Source organism: Sabethes cyaneus, chromosome 3 (assembly GCF_943734655.1).
Source record: "Sabethes cyaneus chromosome 3, idSabCyanKW18_F2, whole genome shotgun sequence".
In the NCBI taxonomy this organism is placed as follows: Eukaryota; Metazoa; Arthropoda; class Insecta; order Diptera; family Culicidae; genus Sabethes; species Sabethes cyaneus.
Genome location: NC_071355.1, coordinates 162138437 through 162156371, shown reverse-complemented (window position 1 = coordinate 162156371; position 17935 = coordinate 162138437). Strand labels below are relative to the sequence as shown.

The window sequence follows — 17935 nt, the reverse complement described above, 5'->3', positions numbered from 1 at the left end:
CTACTTGAAGATAGTCATTCAACCGCGAGTGTTGCCGGCAACCTGCCGTCGGAAGCGCCGGCCACTGTGGGGAGGCAGCCCCCCGTAGAGATCACCTATATCTAGGTTTATTTATTTTCCTAAATCTACTGACCTCTATTACTTTCCTTCAGTTGGGTCACCCCTGCGAAATGGTACTTTCTACGAATAGATTTTCCGTGAAATGGTACATCCCGCGTAAGGTTTTTCGCGAAATGGTATTCTGCGAAACTCTGTATTTCGCGTTATGTTCAACCGAGAATTTGTGTTCCGCAAAATGGTATTCGGCGAAATGGTTTGAAATGATGGCGAATATTTAAATGCTATCCGCTTTATTTTATCAGGCTAAGCAATGGAAGGCGTTGTTTTGTACTTTACTGGGAGGAAAATTTGTATATTAAAACACCCATGAACTCCCCAGAAAATTGCAAAACTCCAGATTGCGACAAAGGTCATTCGAGATTCACGATTTATGTACAACACAGTTTAATTTGTGGCAATACGAAGTTTGTCGGGTCAGCTAGTTTAGACATAAAAGTAAGGTTTTTAGTCGACAAAATTGACTTTAAACATTTCTAAAAAATACAAAAATTGCAATATCGAAAAAAGAATCATGACAATTGCTTGGGCCGTTCTTGAGATATTTATGGTACCGACTTTGAAAACCTGGTTCGAGAAAAACAGCGTTGAAGTTTTTATTCGCCGTGTAATCGCTCCAGACATGCGCGGAACAAATAGCTATAACTTGGTCCAATTTTGGAATTCATCCAAACGGCTTCAAACACACATGGTCAAAATCGATTTTTAAAAATTGAAAAGCTACTATGCCCCTTTAAGGCTATCGTTTTTAAAGCATTCAAAATATCTGTTTGTAACCAAAATAATTGTTGCTTGACAAAAGATAATGTTATAGTTATAGTCGAAAAATTTTATTTGCGTGATATTGTATATTTTTTCGATGGCAAAAAAGTCGTAACATAGGAATCTCTTCTTGAGGAACCGTTTGATTCAAAAGTTCTAAATATAGGTACATTTCAAGATAATAAATTACAAAATGCATATGGGTTATCAATTGATAGTATTAAGAAAAAATGTGTGCGTTTGCCTATTGAAAATGAGAAATTTATTGTTATTCCGCTGTTTCATAATTAAATATTGTAATCGAGATTTAAAATAAATTGATATCTTTAAAACTGCTTTTTTGTTACCATCACATCTTCGCGCGAAGTGGGTCGTACTGTGCGCGAACAAGACAATTTCTATGCTTAATATACATACACAAATCAATCGCTCTATAAACGTCACTTTTGGAGTACAGCGTTTGTAAAACACACGGTGGTCAAAACTGAATGTAACACAATGTTGCTGTTAAGTAGCACAGAAGTAACATTGTAATGTTACAAAATTATCAAAATTTGATGTAACATTTAAATGAAAAATGGTAGCATTGTTACTTTAAATGTTAGCTATATGCTATGTAACAACTTTGTTACATTACAATATTACTTCTGTGTTACATAACAGCAACATTGTGCTACATTCAGTGTTGACCGGGGAAAGAATAACAAAGTCTCCTCGTCCCAACAAAATTTCTTACGAACGCGATTAAACCTAGTTCGAATTGATATCTGTGCTTGGGAAGTACGTCATTGCACTCTGACGTACTTCCCAAGCACAGATACCATCCCTCTTCTTCAACCGATGTTATCGTTTGCACATTTAACCTAGTCCAATTTGATGTCCTGAAAGTAAACAATTTTGTTACAGTATAAAACCACCGGTTACTTTCAACCGAGTTTATCTTTAAACATTAAATCGAGTGCAAATTGATGTCCTGAAAGTGCAATGTCATAGAAAAGTGCATGTGACGAAACGCAATAATTCTCAAAGCGAGCAAAATCAGCGACTCTTTTATCCGAGAATAACTATGAACGTTTCATTTGCTGCTTTGGGTCAGTTAGTTGCCTGCAATTTTTTACATAGTTTCAATATTCTAACATTACATTTAGATTAATTTCTTTCGAAAATGATGGACAAGATAAGGTAGGATTCCGTAGTGATGTCAATGTTTATTTTTAATCAATTATTTTTTATCAATATTTTATGTTTACGAAATCCGACAAGAGTTATCCGTGCGGTAAGTTTTTGGCGACCTACCATAAGACGTAGTCCTACGGCAAAAAAATATTATTGTCCGAAACATTCTATAACCGCAAACTTTTTTTGACGTTTAACGTTTTTCGTCATTTGAAGTGTGTATGTGGAAACTATATCAGTTAGTTAAGCATATTTTTGGAAGTAAAATATTTTGCGTTAGACCAAACCTTGTGATTTTAGTCATGACCTTGAAATGCGGTCAGGCATGTATTAATATTTTTTGAAACGATGATTCTACAATTGATGAAGGGACGGTAAGGGAAAGTAATGAAGAAGGATTTTTGGGGAATGGAGGGGAACGAGTGGAAAGGAAAGGGAGGGGGGGGGGTAATAGGTAGCTATGCTTAACAAGTTGTCGTTGTAACTCCTACCTTTTGTCCAATGCTGGAAGGTGCATTGGTCGACTGTTCTTTACTTCTACCGCCGTTAAGATAGAAACCGCTGTGGATTAGCAAACATTATACAAAATCATCTTTACCAGTCATCCAATCGCAGCAAACAGTGGGAACCGCTTGCCCTAACATGTGAACGGGGGAAAGAGTAACCAAAACATTCTTGAAGTCCAATCCAGACGTTATTGTGGTACAATCAGACAAAGGCAACAAAACCGTAGTTATGTGCGTCAGACTATAAGCAAAAGATGTCAACGCTTCTTGAGGATTCCAAAACATACAAACTGTTGACACGAGACCCCACATCAGGTTTTCAGCGTAACACCAACTCTCTTATCGAGCGGCTACACAATCTGAAACTTATAGACCGAAAAACAGCTTCCACTTTAAAATCACAAAATGCATCATGCCCAAGAATCTACGGACTTCCGAAAGCACATAAACCCGGCTTGCCTTTGAGACCAGTGGTACCTAATGTGACTTACGAACTTTCAAAGTTTGTGGGAAAAATGATTCAAAATTCAATCGACAGTTCGTACAATATTAAGGATTGCTTCGAATTTTGTGATTTTATCAACAGTGTTACACTACCGCCCGCATACTCGTTGATTTCACTAGATGTAGTGTCATTATTTACCTGTATTCTAAAAGACCTAGTATGCCAAGACGTGATATGTTGTTGGGAACAAATTAAACCACACGCCAAAAACATTTGTTTAGATTTGTTTCTTGAGCTAGTAGAATTCTGCATCGACGCCAGTTTCTTCAAATTCGACGGTCGGTTTTACAAACAGACTTTTGGTACAGCTATGGGCAACCCGCTATCACCTACAATAGAGGACCTTGCCACAGAAACTCTATTAGACTGCGTTTTAAAACAACTGAATGTAAAACTACCGTTCATCAAAAAGTATGTGGACGATTTGGTTACAGCTATTCCACTGGATAAACTGGATCATGTAGTCGACACTTTCAACAGTTACAATCCCAATATCCAATTCACTTGTGAGATTGAGGAGAACAACCGGTTACCCTTTTTGGACATGCTGTTAGTGAGGCACGACGACCAACACATCTCCACCGAATGGTATCAGAAACCCATTGCGAGTGGCCTTTGCCTAAATTATCTGTCAGCGCATCCCCCACATCAAAAAATAAAGATCATCAATAGAGTCGACAAACTGTATCCCGCTCTGTCAGAAGCGTCGAAATTGGAGATAATGCACCGACATTTGAAGCTGAATGATTATCCGAAAAAACTACGCAACCGCCTCATCAACTGAAGAAACACCCGACAAAATATTGTCAACCAACCGGACCAAGACAACGCTGATACTACTTACCGGACAATATTATACATTCCCTACCTCACTGACAAAATAGGCAAATACCTGAAAAAAGACTACTCTAGCGTAAAATTAGCCACACGAAACACAAACTTAGCTAAACAATATTATACACAAACAAAAGATAAAATAGCAAAAGACAAACACTGCAATGTAATTTATGGCATCCCCTGTAATGATTGTAAGTCACAGTATATAGGTATGACAACGAACAAATTAAAAACTAGAATTAGTGGACACAAATCAAACATAAATGCGTTACAAAAATTGATTAGCTCAGATACTAATTTCGATGATTCACAATTTACAACACTCAGTGAAAAAACAGCATTGTTGGCACATTGTATAAAAACAAAACACACCTTCAATCTTCACGACACAACAATACTCGATCAACACCAGAATATGGCAGCACTGCCGATTCTCGAGATGTGCCACATAGCGACAAACACCAACACAGTCAACAAGAGAAGTGACATCGCAGGCCTTAGTACAACATACGCTGGCATCTTTCACACCATTGCATTGTCAACAATAACAAACAGAACGCAGGACAAATCGCTGCATGAATGATGTGATGGCGGTATGAGCAGAATAGTTTAGTGTGTGACGTTAGTGTACGTTTTTGTTTTTATTTATATGCATGTGAGTTTTGTCGTCTACACTATACGTTTATATATTAAGAAACCTTTGACAATTCATATAACAGGACGACGCACAATAACGATATCTACATAAACAATAATACGACTAAACGAATAGCTATGTAAGTACACTAAGAAAAGTCTGTTTGTAAGAAATGTTTCCGATTAATGTAAAACCATATATATTTTGTGTACCCCTTTACCTTACAGCCCTTTGAAAAAGACATAATATAATGTTGAAACGTTAGGGCAAAGTTAAATTTCGTTTGTTTTTTCTGACTGATGAGCCGATAAAACCCAAGTCTAAAGATATACTGTTATATTCTCGGTTTTTGCGATAGAAACAAGCAATACGTTGCCGACAGTCGCTCCAGTAAGCTTTGTGATTAACAACCACCGGGTGTGTTTTTTCTGCAGGCATACAAAAATAATATCAACGAATAGAAGTGTGTGGTGCGTATACGGGAATGATAGAATGGGGAGCATAAAACAAAACTGGGTATTAACCTACCTAGCAAGCGTTGCTTAAATGACCCCTCCTTACCTTATGGTCCGCTCTTTCCCTTCACGTCTTGTCCCATTCTGTTTGGATACTATAAACACCTTTGATTTCATTACTTTCTTCTGCTGTTCCCTCCGTTTATTGGAAAGACAACCGTTTTAAAAAATTAATTAATTCCTGATACCTGATTAGTGCCATTATTAAGGGCAAGGCAACAAAACCTGAGGTTGGTCTATATAAATATTATGAACGTAAATTAATTTTTTTGAGGTTCGCCATTTGTCACTTCTTTGTAAGTAGGGGAGAGACGTCATTAGTGAGACACTTTTATCATTTTTAAAATTATAATGAATTATTAAAAAAATTGAAATTAACTGTATTCATATCCATATACTGTAATATAGTGTAATTAGAAAGTTGCATAGACGATATTAAATTTTACTCTCACAAAATTCTATTGATTTCGGTGAAAATACTGCAAATGCCATGGGTAAGATGAAATGAACCGTTGTAAGCAGTGTTTCGGAATGAAACAAATGTTATGGTTTTGCAAAACAATTAGCGTCGTTTTCCGCATTTATCGTGTATCCATTTGCAAGCAAAATCGCCTTTTCGCTAATTACGAGAATGTGTAAACAGTGAACAGGTAAACCTACGTAACTACGCAAACTTTTGCAACCGGTTCGTTCGATTTTTTCGAATCTCCAATTAATCACTCAACACCTGCTTCTACCGGTCAGCAGCGCGCGCCCACGGCTTGTAGGCAATTGTTTACAATCAACAGTCAATTTGCTCTGTTTATAAAGAAATGAACAAATTACAAAAAGCCTCCTTTCGCCGACGACCGTGTACATACTTTTCATAATTCCGCTTGAGCACCGCCCAATCCTAAACAGAGTAACAGAGTAGATCCGATGGGCGGTAGTTTCTCCTCCGTTTCGGCGGCGTTTTAGGCTTCGCTTCACGTTCCTAATTTCGCGATGCCACACCGGACCGGACACCGGTCGGTGTGCGGTAGCTGGTAGCTACTAGCTTTGAAGACCAAACAAACATAAACATAAGCTTGCTTAACACGATCACGCTGGGGTTTGGCCAAGTTTCACCCCGTAGTGCAGGAAAATGAAATAAAATTAGCGCCTCATGAGGCCGAACCGCGTCCGTTCCGTTGGTACGTCGCTCGCTATCCGCTTGGACCCTAATGAGTGCAAATTTTTGCTTATGAGGCAAAACCTTCCGCCATCGGAGTTCGATTGTTGATGGGATCAGTAAAATTGCCACAATGCCATAAAACGTATATGGGCTCGTTCGAAGTGGAAGAATATAGTAGATATTTAGTTGACGTGAGAGGGCCGGTTACCTTTGTGGCGTAACTGCTCGATAATTTGCACGTCTCCTCAGCTGGTGAGTTATGGCTTACTGGACACGGACGGCATGGTGAGACTTTTGGTCGCGGTTTTGTAACCTCGCGTCACCGTCCGGTGAGGATGAGGTACTTTTAGGCAACCATACTCATATATATTTATTGAGAAACTGAAGTTCTATCTGGTTCCAATCGAGGGGATTGATTGATTTGAGTAAGAAAAGTTTATTAGAGAAACTAGTCTAGGTGCAGCAAACCCCGTGCTTTATTTACAGTGTAAATTTGCAACTACTACTAAGCAAATACTATGTGAAAATGGAACAAAACAACACATAACTAACGATATATATTAGATAGGGAAGCACGTCACGGTGTCAACAGTTTATCGTCCATGACAACGTAACGACTTTTTTGTTTTAACGCCGTAATAGTTTCCTACCGGTTGATTTAAAATCTGGGACAGAGATGATTTTAAAAAATATATATATATGTGAAGCAGGTTGCATATTGTATAATCATGCAAAGATACTATCGTTCCGTTTACGAGAAGAAAACTGTCACGATCCAATGAATGTGGGTGAGCAAGAGCAATCGACCGTGGGTTTCACGTATAATTAATGATATATCAGTTTATGCACTGTTCTCCTTATTCTGTTTCAATTTCCTTCCTTCTATAGGTTCTGGACTAATTGACACGGATATTAAAGTTGAAATTAAATCAGTGCGAGGTGATTTTAAATGAGAAAATATTTTAATCAACAGATAGCTATAACTTAACAAATGAAATTTATCCTGTTTATTGGTTGAATACCTGGTTATAAATTATGATTTTTGTTCGCAAAACTTCGCTACCAACTGTACCAGGCAATGCACAAATGGGCGAAAACGAGCTCGTAATCCCAAGAATTAGAAGCCGCTGGTTTGGAATCTTACCAGATACCTATTCTTATGTAAAAAATGGAGGAAATCGATTGGTGATGGTTTCAGCCTGCACTTCGGGAAGTGGTCCATTTTGCCCTATTTTCCCCAAAAACCATGGTAAAAGCTAATTAAACAGTATAAAATCGTATGTGCCACCCGTGAATTGAACTCAAATAAATTCCAAATGTTGTCAAAATATCATAAGAAACAAATCCCAGCCATTCCATGCTATGCGAAATGCAAGAATAGTCCATTTTGCCCAATTGTACATAGATAACCTAATAAAAGCGATTACTAACTAACTAACACAAAGGCAAAAACTGAATAACTTTGGAGAACAGTGGAAAGCAATAAATAAGTTGGATGCTAAGTTACTGTGCAGAATTGATTTTTAAGTGTATTTTTAAATAAATCATATCTCGCAACTAGTAAGAGATATATAGTTACTATTTTCAGCAAAGTTGCTCATTTTAGTATCTTCTACAATCTTTCTGAAGAAAAAAAATTTTTTTAAACGTATTCAAGAAAACAAAAGTTTATATCACCCTGATAGATGAATATAAGATCACCCTAATAGTCTAAAAAGATGCACTGTATTTTATTACGAGCTTGTTTTTGCCCATTGTGCAATGGTGAGACCAATGCTACGATTCTGTTGATTCTTACAGGCTCTTCCAAACGAGATTCGAACTTATATCCAATGACCTGTTAGACTAGCGTCGAGGCCAACTGGCAGACATAATAAAGACCGCCGACAAAAAACATCAAGAAAAAAGTTTCAGGTAGTGCATACCGCAAACAGGTTGGTGCATAATCCACCAACGAGCAAAATTAAATATTTTCTTAGCAAAAAAAAACCCGAAATTATTTCCTTTAATTGGCACATCATTAATCTAACCCAATTTCACAGTTCTTTAACATTTTTTTCTATCATCTCCCGTTCTTCATTCCAGAGGGTCGCGTCGAAGTATCCCGCGAGGGTAAATACCTGTCGACGCTGTCCGGAGCCAAGGTTCTGGGTGAGCTGGCCATCCTCTACCACTGTCAGCGAACGGCGACGATCACCGCGGCTACCGACTGTAAACTTTGGGCTGTCGAACGGCAATGCTTCCAGACGATCATGATGCGCACCGGTCTGATCCGGCAGGCCGAATATTCCGATTTTCTCAAGAGGTGAGTGTGGTGTACTACTTTAGTTTCTTTCTTTCTTGCTCCGTTGTAATAGATTCCACGCCGGACGGTGCGCGGTGGTAAGCCGATCGGAATCGAATCGAAGGTCATCGGAAGGTGCCATTGACCGTTCGCTTTCGTTTTTTTTTGGAAATCACATAATCGAATTTGCATGTTCGCTGTGTGGTGTATTGGCGTAATTAATCCCATCCGGTTGCGTTTTCGAGCTGCGCGGAACTGTGAAGAGAAAAGTTCGAATGACGTTGAAAAAAAAACAGATATGAAGGTATTCTGTTCGATTGGAAAATTTTGGTTAATAATTACAATAATTGCCTCTAATTTATGCATCTTCGAATGCTTGGCATAAGTAGTGGTGGTTGCTGCTGCTATTGCAGTTTCTTCACATTTCACACCTTGCAATAGTAATGATGATGAAAATAAAAGCATGAAAAGGCGATTTCCCATCACTTTGCAGATAGTGAATATGCTCACCTATCCGACATGCTATGTAGAGTGTAGACGGCAGCCGAGTTCTTTAGCATTTCCCCACACCTTTATGATTGTAAAGAATTGCTTGCTACGGTGTTAGAGATGTTCTCACCGGCTAATGGGCCTTATAATAGGAATTAATGGTAACAAAAAAAGCATTCGCATTCTTAATGTTCCGACCGACATGCGAAGTAGTTTTAAAGAGATTATTATTTTTAAAATTAGCCAGGCGCTTCGGTGTGAAGCGTTTAAGTTCCATAAAACTAAAATGTTCGTATGAAATTTTCAATATGCTACAATTACTTTAGTGGGAAGTCGTCGATGGATTTTTTCATAAATAACACCGTTGAAATCGCAGTCACTCACCGCACTTTTTAAACTCATGGAACCTGTAGTAAACAACATGCTTCCTAGGAAAACAGGGGCGCTCGTGTTTGAATAAAATATTGAAACTGTCCGGATACCAATTTTACATTTGCTACTAACATAAATTACGTTGCAATCGAAGGCTGCTTAACAATTACTCTTTCATCAATACACTCATTAACTTTACAATCGATACTATTTCCATTCCCTCCCCGTCAGAATGGCAGACTTCTTTGCACAAGGCTGTATCCGTAACAGGCATCTCTAGTAGGTAATTACTAGTTGTGCAAGAGTAATTCTCAAAAGAAATAAAAATGGAACTGAGTGCTACGTAAACACATCTAATCTCTTGCTAAATAGAAACATTACTGGAAAATAGCGATATGAACCACTTCGCGAACAAAAGAATGGCTGATTCAGTTGGTTACATGAAAAGTGCGGCGGATGAGAATTACCTACGTTTTCACGTAAACTTGACGTGTCGATTTTTTCGAGTGTACTTACTTACTGCTCCATGTTCGCCGTACCGGCAGAACAAAAGTATGAAATCAGGGATCTTCACTGCCGACGGTTACCCGTCATGGCTTTTACCTGTCACCAGGACAGGTTCTCGTCAACAGCCCGGGTATCGTCGGCATGTTGACCTCTGGGTCTGCATCTTCTTCGTTGTTCTAGTGGATTCCAATCCAGTGCTTCTCTGCAGATCTCGTTCGCTCCTTTCCACAAGCTGTGTCCGATCCACTTCCACCTACCACCACGATCTCGAATTTCTGTTGCTATTGGCCGGTGATGACAACGATGACGGGGAACTCCATCCAGTTGGATATACAGTTGTCAGGAAACCAGACATGAATGATATAGAGAGATGCAGCACGTTTCGTAGGCGTCCAGCAATACGGATTCCACGATTGGGTTGAAAATTCGGGCTTTATGTGTAGAGTGATATAGTTTGAGGGCCAAATGTTTCGCAGACCTGCAAAGACACCCCTGGCCTTTCTGATCAGTTTGACAATATCAGTCTTGATTCCACCGTCGAGCGTTGTCTAGCTTCCAAGATATTGAAAGGCTTCCACGTACTCAACCTTTTGTGCCGCTTCGGTAAAAATTGATGGGGTTGTCAGTGTTCACTACAATAAATTTAATCTTTGCTACATTGACTGTGTCACCTGTTACCTGGTGCTCTCGGAGAGGTCATCTAAATTGCTCTGCATATCGATTCGGCGTCGTGCGAGCAAGGCAATATCGTCAGCTAAATCGACGGCATTTAGTTGCTCCATTGTTAGAGGATTCCAAAGCAATCCTCGATTTGCTGTACCGTCAATTGGTTCAACTAATATCTCATCCATAACGATGGAAAACAGCAGCGGTGATAAGGTGATAAGCCTTGTCTCACACCATCAGTAACCCTTAAAGGGTCGGACAAGACTCCGTTGTAGAAACCCTTGCCCGAGAGCGCCTCGTACTGAGCCTCGATGCGATGGACTAATGCATCTGGAACTCCTCTACGCCTTAGCGCGCCCCAGATGTTTTCGTGGTTGAGTCGGTCGAACGCCTTTTCGAAGTCAACGAACACCAGCAGAAGAGAGTTCTGGAATTCGTTGATCTGCTCCAATATAATGCGGAGCGTTTTGATATGGTCTACACATGATCGGTCAGCACGGAATCCAGCTTGCTGCCACCGGAGAGTAACGTCGCTCTTCTCCTGGATCTGGTTGAGGATTACCTTACAGAGTACTTTGAGAGTAATACAGAGCAATGTGATGCATCATCTGAGCTGACAAAGATGAGTCAGCTTTGAATATCTCGGCTGGAATACATCAGGGTAAGACTGTCCAGAACGCACCGGGGGGGGGCGAATGCCCATTGCTCAAAAACGCGGAAACTATTTGGTAAAATTATGAATGGCTGGTAAATGGCTTGGTAATGCGTACCATCGGTGCCTTGTGCACTGGGCATAAAATAGACCCCACAGTGGTTCATAGCCTCTTACCTAGCAACTCCTACCCCAACCTCCTCGTGGTACCAGCCGGGATACGAGCAACCTCGGGTGGAGATCGGGTAACCAACCCCGGTGGAAACCAAGGTCGTATGCTGACAGGGGGGGAGGGCTCCTTCGAGCAGCGTTGGCCCTCCGGCGATACTGTGGGGTTGGTTGCGGGCTTTGCAAGCCTGATCCACTAAAAAAAACCAAAGCAATGGACTCCGTAAGTAATAATAATAACTCTAATCGGAACAATCGGCAAAGACCCAGGCGACGAAAACGGACTAACGATTGGAAATTAGGAACATGGAACTGTCGGTCTCTAAATTTCCTCGGAAGTACCCACGTGCTTTCTAAAGAAGTGAAGAGCCGCAAGTTCGACATCGTAGCGCTGCAGGAGGTATGCTGGAAAGGAACGATGGTACGTACGTATAGAGATGGTCATGCCATCTACCAGAGCTGCGGCAATACACACGAGCTGGGCACAGCTTTTATAGTGATGGGCGAGATGCAGAAGCGGGTGATCGGGTGGTGGCCGATCAACCCCCGAATGTGCAGATTAAGAATCAAGGGCCGATTCTTCAATATAAGCATAATTAACGTGCACAGCCCTCACCTCGGAAGTACCGATGATGACAAAGACGAATTCTACGCGCAGTTGGAGCGTGAATACGACCGCTGCCCAAGACATGATGTCAAAATTATCATCGGGGACTGTAATGCTCAGGTTGGTCAGGAGGAGGAATTCAAACCGGTGATTGGACGGTTCAGCGCTCACCCGCAAACGAACGAAAACGGCCTAAGACTTGTCGACTTCGCCGCCTCCAAGAACATGGCCATACGTAGTACCTTCTTCCAGCATAACCTCTACCATCGGTACACCTGGAGATCACCCAACCAGACAGAATCACAAATCGACCACGTTCTGATAGATGGTCGGCACTTTTCAGACATTATCGACGTCAGAACCTATCCGGGCGCTAACATTGATTCGGACCACTACCTAGTGATGGTAAGGATACGTCAAAAACTATCTGTTGTGAACAACATACGATACCGCCGCCCGCCACGGTATAATCTAGCGCGACTGAAGCAACCAGAGGTCGCCGAAAACTACGCGTTATCTCTCGAAACCGCGCTGCCGGAAGAGGGAGAGCTGGATGAAGCCCCTCTTGAAGACTGTTGGAATGCCGTGAAAACAGCCATTAACAGCGTAGCGGAGAACGTCCTAGGCAGTGTGGCACCGAATCGACGTAACGAATGGTTTGACGAGGAATGCCAGCAGATATTGGATGAGAAGAACGCAGCGCGGGTACAAATGCTGCGTAGAGCCACCCGTCAGAATGTGGAGCGATACAAACAGAAGCGGAGGCAGCAAACCCGACTCTTCAAGGAAAAGAAGCGCCACCAAGAGGAGAAGGAGTGCGAAGAACTCGAACAGCTGTACCGCTTTCACGACACACGGAAGTTCTATCAGAAACTCAACGGATCTCGTAAAGGCTTCGTGCCGCGGGCCGAAATGTGCAGAGATAAAGATGGAGGTATCTTGACTGATGACCGTGCGGTGATTGAAAGGTGGAAGCAGCACTACGATGAACACCTGAATGGCGTGCAGGCGGAAGACCATGATAGCGGAGGAAGTGACCACATTGGTGCAGCAAGCGACGAAGATGTGCCACCCCCATCGATAAGGGAAGTTAAAGAAGCCATCCAGCGGCTGAAGAACAACAAAGCAGCGGGAAAGGATGGCATTGGAGCGGAACTTATTAAAATGGGCCCGGACAAGTTGGCCGGCTGTCTGCATCAATTGATTGTCAAGATTTGGGATACGGAACGACTACCGGAGGAGTGGAAAGACGGGGTTATCTGCCCTATCTACAAGAAAGGTGATAAGCTGGATTGTGAGAACTACCGAGCCATCACTATCCTGAATGCCGCCTACAAAGTGCTGTCCCAAGTCCTCTTTCATCGACTATCGCCAATAGCCAATAGATTTGTGGAAAGTTACCAGGCCGGCTTCATGGAGGGTCGGTCTACAACAGACCAAATCTTCACCCTGCGGCAGATCCTCCAGAAGTGCCGCGAATTCCGAGTCCCCACGCACCACCTGTTCATCGATTTCAAAGCCGCATATGATAGCGTAAACCGACAAGAGCTATGGAAAATTTTGGACGAAAACGGCTTTCCGGGTAAGCTTACTAGACTTATCATGGCTACGATGGATGGGATCCAGTGCTGTGTGAGAATCTCGGGTGGATTGTCGGACCCATTCGAATCTCGCAGGGGACTTCGACAAGGAGATGGTCTTTCCTGCCTGCTATTCAACATTGCGCTTGAAGGTGTTATAAGGCGAGCGGCGATCGAAATGCGGGGCACGATTTTCAATAAATCCAGTCAATTTATCTGCTTTGCTGACGACGTGGATGCTGTCGGCAGAACATTTGAGGCGGTGGAAGATCAGTACACCAGACTGAAACGCGAAGCAGAGAAGATTGGATTGCAGATAAATACGTCTAAAACGAAGTATATGCTGGCGGGCGGGACCGAGCGCGACAGGGCTCGCTTGGGCAGCACCGTGGTAATCGACGGGGATGAGTTCGAGGTAGTCGACGAGTTCGTATACCTTGGCTCGCTGGCAACAGAGGACAACAATACCAGCCGTGAGATTAAAAGACGTATTATCAGCGGAAGTCGGGCCTACTACGGACTCCACAAACACTTGCGGTCGAACAATCTGAGCCCCCGTACAAAGTGCACATTGTACAAAACGCTAATTAGACCGGCTGTCCTCTACGGGCACGAAACGTGGACATTGCTAGAAGAGGACCTACGAGCACTCGGAGTTTTCGAACGGCGGGTGCTAAGAACCATCTTTGGCGGAGTGCAAGAGAACGGTGTATGAAGGCGAAGAATGAACCACGAGCTCACGCGTCTCTACGGCGAACCAAGTATTCAGAAAGTGGTTAAAGCTGGACGGATACGTTGGGCAGGACATGTTGCTAGAATGCCGGACAACTATCCTGCAAAAATGGTCTTCGCATCAAATCCGGTAGGAACAAGACGAAGAGGGGCACAGCGAGCGAGGTGGCAAGACCAGGTGGAGCGAGATCTGGCGAGCACTGGGTGCCCGCGGAACTGGAGATCAGTTGCCATGGACCGAAACAGATGGAGAAATTATACTGCGCAGGCCTTGTCATAAGACGTTAGGCCAATTAAGTAAGTAAGTATGAATGCGCATTTTATTTTGGTGTAAAACACGCTAATCCATAACTGTGTAGAATGTAAAAGGATAGCCACATCCAATAAAATCAAGCGATTATCCGCGATCTCATTCCACATGTAAGAAATCACGGTTTTCTCTTAAGCTTTTACCACTAGTCGGTATTCAAATTTCATAATAAATACAGTCTATCTAATTGATATACTGTCATACTCGATGATTCATCACAAAAACGGCATTAACTATGCATATTTTTCCCATATATTGCAAAAAACTTCAAAATACAAAACAGGGGTAGAATGCATCACAGCGGGATCGAACAGTTATAAAATATTTTTAATTTGCAGTACATCTTTTGTTTCGGATTATTTATTAAAAATGTAGCAATATTATGTATTGTATAGGACTTAGAATTTGCCTTAAACCTAATTGTACATTGTTTAACTTACAATATTTCATCACACATCAGTTGGAGAAAAGTAGATGATTAAATTTTATTGCCAATTATGTTGAGATATGAACCCATTGTATCCCAGCAAACAAGCGTTTGTAACAAACGCTATAACGAACGCTTCCGCCATTGCGGCAGCCTAGTTCTAGGAGTTTATACAACACGTTATTGAATGTAATTTTTTGGTTGCGTTTAACGCCTAGCTGGGCAAACTTGGTGCGTTTTGTACACGGGCTTTGGCGTTCTGCCTCACATAATGATTTTGACTCTTGCCAAAAATCGTCAAAAATAACAAAAAATACTGCTTTTTGTTAGGAAATTTCACCAGTAGTAAGTGTAAAAAAGATCCCAAAGTCTTCTAGAAGTTGATAAACGTGGAACAAACACGCCGTTGCTCTGCAAAATGATGTTTTGCTTAAGCGGTGCATTCTGCACCACTTTACCCTACGCAATTAAAGACTTGGGAGTTCTTTTTGCTACTAGCCTCTGTTTTTGGGAATTCTACTCATATATTATTTTGAATGCCAATCAAAATTTGGGCTTCATATTTAGGCTTAAATCAATTTTAATGACACTCCACGTGTCCTTCGAAGCGTAGAATTTCTATTCCCGGACTTCTAACGAAGTAAATGCGGCTAAAATGCGCTAATTGGAGTTATGTAGAGCTATTAGAGTAGGCTGACCAGACGTCCCGAATTATGCGGGACTGTCCCGGATTTGGATGGCTTGTCCCGGATTACTGAGTGTCCCGGAAAATGTCCCGCATTTATTAATTTTTTAAACGTAAAAAAATCTAAAGATGAAACATAGGAAATTATGTTACATTGCTTGAAAAAACCTACTGCTGACACCGCTCATTAGCCGGTGCACACCCTCCCCAGTCACGGCCCGCCCAGCAGCACCTCGAACTCCTCATCTGACCAATATCGCTGGTAACTGTTCTCTTAATCTTGAGCTTTCGTTTCATTATCCCCCAATATTTTAATATTTGACGAACCCGGGGACAATTTGGTGCACGCAGCTCTTTTGAGATGCACTGAAGTCCATTGTCCATTGTACCATACATGCTGAAACTGCGGCAGAAACTGCGGTGACTTGATGAAGGGCAAAATCCGCCTGGTGAGGCACCTAGCCCTGTGTATCTCCAAATTCTTATTCTTCATAAAATACTGGTTTTTCATTCGGATGCCAATGAAACAAGTCTGTGCCAAGTCATGATCACGCTTTTATTACGAACCGATCCCAAAAACCAATCGCGAAACTACTACAAACCCTACCGCGATCCAGAGCATAAAGAATTTAACCCCTGGATTTTGGCTGAAATCGGCCTTCTCTGAAGCTTATTCATCATCGAGTCAGACACATGCATCGCGTTTCGTCACCACCCGGCCGCACGGCCCACGTGACTGGATTCTAGCCTTTGTTTATTGTTTGAGGCTTTTGTTGGGATCCCCACTTGCTCGGTAACACTTGTAGCCATTCCGAGACGGATTCGCCGTACAGTACAGCGGTCAGTATTCAGTTTTTTTGTTAAAGCACAAACCGTGACGCTGAGATCAACCTTGACTTTCCGAATGACCGTCACCGCAGTTGACGAGAGTTTCCTTACACCCTTCAATTACTCACATCACAGCTCTTTTAGGATAATCCGTCAGTCCCGCTAGCTCCTGAGCCTACGCTGATGGAATCTGCAGGTGACCGTACATAATTACTTTCATTTCTCCTCCTACATGATGAATATCTCGAAACCATGTTACCATAAAACTGCGAAAAATATATACCGAGCATAATTGTTTACAAATAACACAACGCTACCAAAAGCTAGCATTCACGGCCACTGGGAGCGTCGCTATCACCAAAATGAATTGCCCAATTCCTAAATGATCCCATCTTTACTACCGAACCGATTTGGCAAATAAGCCATTCCATTCAATATGTCCCGCATTCATCCAAAAAAAATCTGGTCACTTTATATTAGAGCTTGGTAAATCGTGTGTATATACTATACCTATAGTCTTTTTGATTTTAATTATTCTAGTGAAGATGCCGCTTACGAAAATTAACTTAAATTAAATTAAATAAACAACGCGGGTACGTTCCTTAATAATATACGGACGCCTTTTTTCTCCACATCTTGACTCACGATCGACAGTCAGATGTTCTTCGAACCATTTTATAACACGAGAAACCGTAGAGTTCAGGATTTCCAACTTTTTACCGATAGCACAATGTGAGATATTCTGATTTTCGATGTATTTGTGCAAATTTTTATCGCGAAAGAGTTGTCCTTTCGACGCCATTTTTCAGATCTTTGCACACCTGATGAAAACACTCACACAACGTAAACAATGTAACGTTCTGATTCAAACTTCGAACACTTAAGCTATGCTGAAACTTTCTTCAAAGAAAAATGTTCAAAAACATCTTTATAGTACTCCCGTAAATGGTTTAATAGCATGACAATTTAATTATTTTCGTATTAAAATTTAAATAATGAGAATAAAATGTTAATTTACATTGAAAAACACTTAAAAACTGCTGTTCGGTTTTGATTCAAACTTCGAACACTTTCATGGTCCACATTCAAAGCTCGAATATTTCAGTCTCAGACATCGAACACTTGTATTACTTTGAAAAGTATTAATGTTTTTAGTGTCATTCAACTTAAATGAGTGAAATTTCATCCTTTTTCTAAACACTGTCTTTTTAAATCCACCTAACAGTATGATTTAAATTTTTCACACAATAATTAGATTCAATCCGTACTTCTGCAGTCATTTACTAATATTTTCAAACTCTATGTACAACATCTAAAGCAGGTTAACTTTGTACAGCTTTACAATGCAGATAATTCATGTTCCCGAAGGGAAATCCAGAAAAACCGGATATTATTCGTGGGTGTTCGGAGTTTGAATCAC

General features: G+C 41.3%; 1 protein-coding gene across 5 annotated transcripts in view; it reads left to right on the top strand.

Annotated features, from left to right (window-relative positions):
* LOC128744227 (cGMP-dependent protein kinase, isozyme 2 forms cD4/T1/T3A/T3B) overlaps positions 1-17935 on the top strand; it is a 416751-nt gene that overhangs the window by 358825 nt on the left and 39991 nt on the right. For all 5 annotated transcript variants that reach the window (XM_053841068.1, XM_053841069.1, XM_053841072.1 and 2 more), the window contains one exon: positions 8294-8513. In XM_053841068.1, the coding sequence (XP_053697043.1) occupies positions 8294-8513 (220 nt within the window). The remainder of the gene's footprint in view (positions 1-8293; positions 8514-17935) is intronic.